Below are 9,462 nucleotides of genomic sequence, written 5' to 3' on the forward strand. Positions count from 1 at the left end.
CTAGTCGTGAGTAGAAAACACAAATTTAATATAAAAACATATTTCCTGAAATTGCAAATTATTTAAAATATAAAAATATAATTTTCAACAGAGAGAATTTATCAAAATAGAAAACAAATGAAGTTTGAAGTTTAAAAATAATAGGATCGACCACTCACGACTAGCTAGCGCGGACGCGCGAACTTTCGAGTAATAGATAGATAGATAGAGAAACAGACAGACAGACAGACATATAGCTCGCTCCGGCCACAGGCATGCAGGCAGACAGACAGATACTTCACTAGCAGTGAGCACTTTCACTTCTGACAGCTAATAGCATGATAGTGCCCCACTTTCTGTAAAATTATGTTAATAAAATGTCATTCAATAAATAAATACATAGATAAAACAGTCGTATGAAATGTAGTGAAGAAGAATCCTACGTTTCCCGATGGAAAGGTCTGCTCTAAACTTAAGATATTCCGTCACGCTCACAACATAAAAAATGCATTTTCGCTGTCCCAATTACTAGACAAATTTATTGGTGAATAAATCTATCCAATCATTGGCCACAGCTTTAACTTCACTCGATGTTTACTGGTTGTCAAGTTACTTCTGACGAATCTGTAAACTTTTATTAAGCTGAATTATAATCTTGTTTCTTTTACTTTTTATATCGAACCGTTGTTTTCCTTTTAGACGAAGAAAATAGCGAAGAAGTTAAATTCAACCGGTGAGATAACTTTTTGACTTTTGATGATTTTTATATGTAAAGATTGACTCTGATAGTGCTTTGCAATAATTAATCACACCTCTTTTTTATGTTCGGAGTTCAAATCCCTCCGAAGTTAACTTCACCTTTCTTGAGTGGTAAACTCATTGTTGTCCACTTTAACACGAACCCCTGGCACCTTGGGTGTTTATAGTATTTGTAAGCATTCAAATCAAGCCTTTCGACTTGAGACTATATCTCCGTTCGTTCCTCACTAACCTTGGATGTCCTGTAAAGGGACTTGAGTACAGGTATACTTCCTAACTTTTGAAATAAATGATCCTTTCTATATGCACAAGGCCTGAAATTTTGGGGCAGAGGTCAGTCGATTATATCAACCTCACAGTGCTCAACTGGTGCTTTTTTTGGCATTCCTACAGATGTGTCCCCGCCGCCGACTTTGTTGTCTCATAACTTCCGGAAAATGGTTACTTTTCAACGAAATTTTCATTAAATACCCCTTAGATGCTGTAGACTTAAACGATACATAAAACTTACAATCGAAATATTTTTGAGACACATATGGCATAGTGTATATTTACGTATAGTGAAAAGAAAAGCAGCAATAAGTTACCCTTCCACTTGGAGCTAAGACAACTAGACAAAGTTATTCTATCACACAATCTCGTTTCCTCCTCTCTTCCTGTAAGAACACCTAAAATCTATGCAAGAAATGATTCGATTAAATCATATAGTTTGATTCGGTCTATATACCCTACTTGTAACAGAGTGCAAAGTCGTCTTTTTTGTTGTTGTTTTTGAGCATTTAACTAAATCAACTTCAAAGTACCGTAAATGCGAAACGAATTATAATAGAAGACTTCTGAAGGGTTTTATTTAGATAGGAGAAAACACGAAATTATATACAACAGTGTAGTCCCACATGTTGTCTATATTCCCCAACCGCCAAAACCACGTTTTCATTCTTAATTTTAAACTTTTTTTCGAATTTTTTTTTGATCCACGTACAAAAATACAGAGATTACGAATCTGGGAATTTAAAAAAAAAATTTTTCTTAAACAAATATTCAATGCCCCTTCCTCCACCTCACTCACCCATCACCTCCCCACTTTCAAAAAAAACAAAAAAAACTCAGAATGTTTCACTTTCGTCTGATGTATCATGCATGCGTAGAATTAACGGAAATAGCAGACGTTAAAAGTATCAGACCACACCAGAAAATCCGACATGCTAGAAACAACAGCCAAACGACATTATTTCTGGATAAACTTCCTTGCTTTCAAAAGCTAATAGTGAAACATTCGGAGGTGGGGTTTGGGGAAGGAGATCTGAGGGTTTCTTTAAAAAAAAATTTGTAAAAGATTCGTAATCTCTATTTTTTGATGTGGAGAAAAAAAAATCTAAAAAAGTTAAAAATTAAAAAAAATTGGAGTGGGGAGGGTTTGGGTTATTAAAATATTGAAAACGTGTTTTGGGCAAAACTCTAATCTCCTATACCAAAAACATAGGAGTCTGAAGAAATTTTGGAAAAATATTGGGGTGGGGGGTGGAGGGCAAAGATCAAGTGCCTAAATATGCTCATCACGCTTTTACTCATTTCAGTCATTTGACTGTGGCCATGCTGGAGCACCGCCTTTAGTCGAGCAAATCGACCCCGGGACTTATTCTTTGTAAGCCTAGTAGTTATTCTATCGGTCTTTTTTGCCGAACCACTAAGTTACGGGGACGTAAACACATCACCATCGGTTGTCAAGGATTTGGTAGACGGAAACTGAAAGAAGCCCATCGTATATATGTATATGTTTGTGTGTCTGTGTTTGTCCTCCCAACATCGCTTGACAACCGATGTTGTCGCTGGAACTGGCGGTGTCTTGTGTGGTCAGTGGCCAGACCTTGAAAGGTCTGGAACCGAATGACATTGAGACGAGGTAAAGTTAGGTTTTATAAGGAGTTATAGGCTCAGCTGAGGTAGGAAAACAGGCTATCACACGCGACCTTATTTGAAGGCTGCGATTGGTTGGGTTGCATATTGGCGCATGATAGAGCAAGAGACAAATTGTGCCAGTACCAACCAATCAGAGTAGTGGACACAACAGGGTCCAAAATGCAGCCAAAGGCTACCTGTTATCTACTACCTTCGTATGTATGTATATACAGTAGAGATGATCGGAATTTCACTCAAGTGTATGCTACAAATATTTCTTCAATTGTACTAGTATTGAGGAGTGACCATGGTTGTCGTTTTGTTATATATGATTTTAATTTTAATGTTCAGTAATATATCTTTCTAGGGATTTTGATGGGGTTTTTCTTTCTATTTAATTTAGTTCTTATTTTCTAAGCCTGGACAAAGTAAGTAGGGGGTGCAATTTTGAATTTTGTACCCCTTGTTCCTGGGCCCTTGGTTGTAGTCATACAGATTAAAAGCGTTAAGCTGTGATTAGATAAACGTTACTTGTTATGAGTTCAGATATGTTTGAAAAATATTTCAAACTGTAAGAAGGTTATTTCTCATGGAGAAAAATGTTCGCTGTAGACAAAAAGGTGCGAACACAGCAGGGTCAGGTTGATAGATGGGTGCATGTATTAAGAAGAGTTATCTTCTCATTAATACTAAATATTGACAAGAGAAGCAACTCTTAACTAAGAAGTTTTTCACAGGAAACTAATAAAAAATATTTTGACTGGTGGTGCCTTTTGGCTGTCCGGTCCTTGTAAAATACCGATTAGAATCATTACGCAGTCATTGAGTTATACCTCGATGTCTTCCAGGCAATAAATCTGGTACCTTTCACTTATTTTATTGCCTATTATGATTTTCATTCCAAAGCATTTCACTTGTTCATTGTCATTCTCCGCCATTACATATCTATAAAAACAAAAAAATAGTCGGACGGGCCAAATCGTTAATACCTTCATGTTCGCAAGTGATTGAATAAATATTAATTCATTATTGAACAGAAAATTAAAAATCACTTATATTTCCAAAGTAATTATATTCTACAGTAAATGTAAAAAAAAAAAGAACGATCTAGAAAGAGCTGTTTCGAAAGTTTTAGATAGTCATGTCGGTTGTTTATATATGTGGATATGATTTTGTTTCCTTAATTCGGGTCAGCGACTGATTTAGTAGTATTAGTAACATCAAGCGAACTAATGCTATATTTAGAGGAGAGCACCGTTAATCGAAAAGTTAACTTCTTTAATCGTTAATCCTTTAATCAAAAAGTTAACTTTGTTAATCCGTTAATTCTTTGAAAATGTAACGGAAGTTAACGTTGATCCATTAACGTTAACTTTTTATTGAAAAAAGACATAACTACAGTTTAATACCCCACCGACTTTGTTGCCTCATAACCTCAACCATCTCTAACACCTCGGTTAACTTCCTAAATATCTCTCTTACTATTGACCTCCCGTCCCACTCTCTCACCACCCCGCCTTCTTAAAACCCACAGATTCCCACCTCTACCTCAACTTCTCCTCCACCCATCCCTCCCACACCAAACGGGCCATCCCCTACACCCAGTTCCCCCACCTCTGACGCTTGTGCAGCCAGGACCAGGATTTCGAGACCCAGTCCCAGTACCTTGCTCGCCTGTTCATGCATCGAGGTTACCCCTCAACCCTTGTCCAAACTGCCCTTGTCCACGCTCATCGAATCGATCGCACCACCGTCCTCTCTCCTTCCCCCACACCAATCCCCTAACCGCACCCCTTTCCCCTCCTTTTCCACCCCTCTACCCTACCCTTCGTCGGAGGATCCTATGGGCCTTCTGTCGTCTCCAGCTAGATCTCACCACCCATCCCATTTTCCCTAACCCACCCTTGTCCTTTAAACGCGCCTGAAACCTATGCGATCTACTGGTCCATGGCACCTTCTCTTGCTCCCCAGCTCCACCCAGATCCTTCCCTTGCTCTAGATCCTGCTGTCACACCTGCCCTTTCATCACCGATCAGCACACTCTCCATGTTAGAAATTCCTTCTCCTGCACCTCTACAAGCCTTAGAGATGTAATCTCTGTAATAAACTCTATGTAGGTCAGACGGGCCGCAGGCTGGCCAACCGGTTCACCGACCATCTAAGAGATATTCGGCTACGCATGAACACCCCCGTCGCCTGTCATTTCCGCTTGGCCAACCACTCCCCCTCTAATATCTCCGTCTTTGGCCTCACTCTGCACTACGGATCCACACACTCGCAACTTCGCCTGGAACAGCATTACTTTTTCAGTCTACAAACACAACCTCCTCCTCTTAATGACTGTCTACAAACTCCTAAAAAAGAGTAAATTTTTATTTTATTTTATTTTATTTTAGTTCATCTTATTTTCTAAACTCCCCATTTTCTAAACTCAATCCAGCTGTTGTTTTTTCAAGCGAATCTTCGCTCATTGAATTCTGTATTTGTAGACCTGAATTTTTCCAGCAATTTACAATTGTCTCTTTTACAACTGAATCCCATGCCTGGACTGACCAAAAAATGCCATCCAATAATGATGTTCCTTTTGAATTGACACTTTCACATCTTTCTTTATTAACCAAATTTTTAATAAAAATTATATTGTAGTTGCACTTGAATGACCAAATTATTCCTTGGTCTAAAGGTTGTAAATTTGCAGTTGTGTTTGACAGGTAGAAAGAAAAAGTTCTCTAGTTGAAAAGCTTTGTTGTTTGTGGCATGCTGCATTGTCAAGGAGCAATAATACTTTTCTCTGTTGTTTAAAAAATTCGTAATGGATTTCTTTTAGGTAAAATGAAAATATGTTTTCTGTCATCCATACCATATTGTTGTTTTTATAATAAAACTAGCAGAAAAACTGCTGTTCAGCCAATTTTCTGCTGGCATATGTGTTGCACATACTGATATTATATATGCATCTAGATATGATACATAGATTATAGAGTAAATTGACAGGATCTTTTTTTTTTTTTTTTACTTATTTCAGTCGTTTGACTGTGGCCATGCTGGAGCACCACCTTTAGTCTAGTAAATCAACCCCAGGACTTAATCTTTGTAAGCCTAGTACTTATTCTATCGGTCTCTTTTGCCGAACCGCTAAGTTACGAGGACATAAACACACCAGCATCAGTTGTCAAGTGATGTTGGGGGACAAACACAGACACACAAACACACATACACATATTTATATATATATACATATATGACGGGCTTCTTTCAGTTTCCGTCGGCCAAATCCACTCACAAGGCTTTGATCGGCCCAAGGCTATAGTAGATGACACTTGCCCAAGGTGCCATGCAGTGGGACTGAACCTGGAACCATGTGGTTGGTAAGCAAGCTACTTACCACACAGCCACTCCTACGCCTATATGCTCATGAATTGGACAAAGACTCTGTTATAGTTTATTCTGTAATCAGTAAAATAATCCACGACGCATTTAAAAAAGACAATAATGAAAATTGGAAAAGAGATGAGACTGTCAAGGGAAAATGTTTGTGAATCTTCACTTGGGTGAATTTGAAAATAGATTCTCCGGTGGGAATTAATGAATTACATTTATCAATATGAAGAGTTGAGTTTTACTATATTGTTGTTTCATTATATTCACTTATGGACGTCTTTAGTGTTTCTAGTGATCCTTTCCTAGGAATTAAAAAGAAACTTAAATACATTTCAATTAAAAGAGAGTAACGAATGTCTCATATCACTGTAGAATTGTTTTGCAGACACAACTGTCAGCAAATGGACCATTTTCATTTATCTCGCTTAACATTTTTATATTTTCTTGATGCTCTTGATAATGCAACAAACATCTGACCTTGGGTGAAGAATTGTTGGGAGGTGATATTATTAACTAAATAATTTGAAGGTGGTACCCCAGCATGACCGCAGTGTAACACAGTTTGAAAATTAATTCTATTAGATAGGAATTATTGTTTTTATACTACGTAATACTTTTAAAAATAAAATATTTTGTTGTTTTTTTTCACTTTATTACATTTTTACGAACATGAAGAAAAGCTATTTGTTTACATATGGAATTCAAATGGAAGTTGACCTTTGAAATAGAAGCAAATCTTGTAATATTAAGCATTAGAATTTATGTTTAATAAACTTTATAATTGAAAAATTTTTTAATATTCATTTACAATTTCTTGAAAGTAATATGACTTTTTTTAATAATGTGGGGGAAAAAAAAAATGGTCACAGTCCTGCACTTCTTCAATCATTATGATATAGATTCCTGTTCTGAAATGTCAATATTCTTGAAACAATGAGGTTTAAGACATTTTCCAATAAAAAGGGGTTTTACCTTCTCACCAGTTGCACATGTCAATAATATTGTAATTCTCTCTTGTAATTCCTTTAATTTTGTATTATAATCGTTAGGAAAAACATAACTTTTAACTGGCAATTTCTGATAGAACAATGCAGTTTCATCTGTGTTTAAGATATTTTCTGCATTATATTCAAAAAGTTTGTCTTTGAATTTATCATGAATTTCATTTATTTCATTTTCTGACACGTCAACTTTAGTGCCAGTTTGAGTTTTAAATTTAACATTATTTCTTTTTGAAAAAGAATTTAACCACCCATTACCGGTCTTAAACTCCTTTACACTGTTCTTTTTTGCAATTTCCTGAGCTTTTTGTTTGATTATATTCCCATTTATTGGGAATTTTAGTAAACTACGATTTTTAAGTTCTTCAATAAGTGATTCATCTACCTTGGTCTCAAATGGCTGTAGTTTTTTCATGTTTAAATTCTTCCCTGATTGAAGCATATCATTATAAGTACATATTATTTTTTAACTCATTTTTTAAGTTCGGATATTGTTGGTTTTGGTATGTTTCTCTTTTTCTTTACAAATGAAGCTTTGTGTTTTTGCAAATCATCAAGAATTTCCTTTTTAGTTTTGATAGAATATGCGTTCCATTTACATTTTTAAAATGAAAAATATAATTTGTTAACAATTTCCAAGTAAACTTTAAAGATTTTGGAATAATAATAATGCTGTAAAAATAAAAACAAAAATATGAAGAATAGTTGTTTTGGAACCCTCAACAATGCAGATGGGTAAATCTCCAAGTAACAAAATCTGGTAGTGTTGAGAGAGGGAGATGTGAGAGGAAGCGTAGAAACGTAGAAAGAGACATAGAAGGTGTAAAAGAATGCAGATAAAGTGTAAAATCTAGTTTCACTTCTCTTGGATCGATTATTAAGCCAAAGTGTTTCCTTGACCTTTAAAATCTATTAGTGTTAGTGTTTTTATTGAAGACAAAAACAAAAAAAAAACATTTATTTAATGAAAATCTGCCAATAGCGAACTTTTCTTTGGAGTTCGTAATTGACAAGTTAGACTGTATATACATGTCGAGATGGTTATATATATATACATATATAAGTTTATGCACACACACCCACAGTAGTGTTTATATGCGAAAGATGCACTTGAGTCTTAAACACTATGGATACACATAAAATAAATTTTCTCAAATGACCTGGAGGCTCCCTATAGGTAGTAGATACCTTCTGCTACCTAGGCGTCCTAATTAGCAGTGGAGGATATTCTGAAAGTATAGTTGTTAGAATAAGAATAGAATAGAGAGCTATTACCTCTACTGGCACCAAAAGGTTCCCCTTATGAAAGACAGATTGTATGATGCTTGTGTATGAACAGTAATGCTACATGGTACTGAGACTTGGACCCTGAATGCAGAGGACTTGTGAAAACTAGAGAGGAATGAAGCTAGTATGCTCCATTGGATGTGTGCATGTGCAATAATGTGCTAATTTTATGAAACTTCCCCATTTCTTTCTTGATCTACTGCCTGTATTCTCTCTTACACTCTCCTTGTATTAGGTATCACTATAGAGCTCTGTAGAAGGGAGACAAGCACATTTTGACCACAAAAATAAAAATAAAATACAGTTTGCTTGGTCATATTCATGTCAAAATTCAGTTTTTCTATGGACAATTATATATCATTTTAAAGATCTTGATGTGAACTTTCTTCTCATATATTTTTGATCAAAAATCAAAATCCGACACTTACATATTATGCTCAGTTCCCTCAATCACTCTGGTATTTCCATTTACAAAGTTTGTCCTGTTTTTGTTTTTTACTGCTGAACAGTAGACTTTGTTCTGGTTCAATGTGCTGGAGCACTATAACTTGATTTATGTTGAAAACAATGCAAGCATGAAGAGGACCATTTTTGCTTTATTTTGATATAAAAACTGATGGGGGTTGGTCAGGTAATTGTTATGAAATATAAAAGGGAAAATTTCATCATTACTTTTCACTTAGAGAAGAACATATTTCCTTCAAGATTTTTAGACTACAGTCTTACAAGAGGGAAAAATATCTCGCAGACTCAATATGGCCATTGCTGAATCTGGTGACGAGGTGGTGTAAAAGTGCAAAGACAATCTATATATATATAAAAATGAGAATGTGTGTCTGTCTGTCTGTCTGTCTGTGTGTTTCCCTAAAACTCGAGAACTACACAACCAATTTCATTCAAATTTTACACATGTCTTACTTAGGGTACCGGTTGTGTTTTAGTCAAAAAATTTTTTTAACTTCTTGCATAGTTCGAGCCCACAGCAACATCATATCTCCTCCACTATTTAAGTATTACGTGTCAAAAGTGAAACAAAAACACTCATGTCAAATACTTTCATTTTAAAAATGAAACTATTCCACTAACTGAAACAATCACATTTCGATACTGTAATGACAGATACTTTCACTTTAATGGTGTGTGTATGTATATATAT

The 9,462-nt window shown here is 35.6% G+C and overlaps 2 protein-coding genes across 2 annotated transcripts in view; one reads left to right on the forward strand and one right to left on the reverse strand.

Annotated features, from left to right (window-relative positions):
• The first annotated feature begins 555 nt into the window (after positions 1-555).
• The window catches only part of LOC106877564 (uncharacterized), a 13,924-nt gene continuing 5,017 nt past the window's right edge, over positions 556-9,462 (forward strand). The window contains exon 1 of the mRNA XM_014926502.2: positions 556-712. The gene's annotated coding sequence lies outside the window, so the exon portion shown is untranslated. The remainder of the gene's footprint in view (positions 713-9,462) is intronic.
• LOC106877563 (tigger transposable element-derived protein 4-like) lies at positions 6,907-7,434 on the reverse strand. The gene has a single exon (XM_014926500.1). It carries the CDS (start codon positions 7,432-7,434, stop codon positions 6,907-6,909), a length of 528 nt encoding a protein of 175 aa, XP_014781986.1.

The sequence above is a fragment of the Octopus bimaculoides genome, unplaced genomic scaffold (genome assembly GCF_001194135.2).
Source record: "Octopus bimaculoides isolate UCB-OBI-ISO-001 unplaced genomic scaffold, ASM119413v2 Scaffold_70027, whole genome shotgun sequence".
Lineage (NCBI taxonomy): Eukaryota > Metazoa > Mollusca > Cephalopoda > Octopoda > Octopodidae > Octopus > Octopus bimaculoides.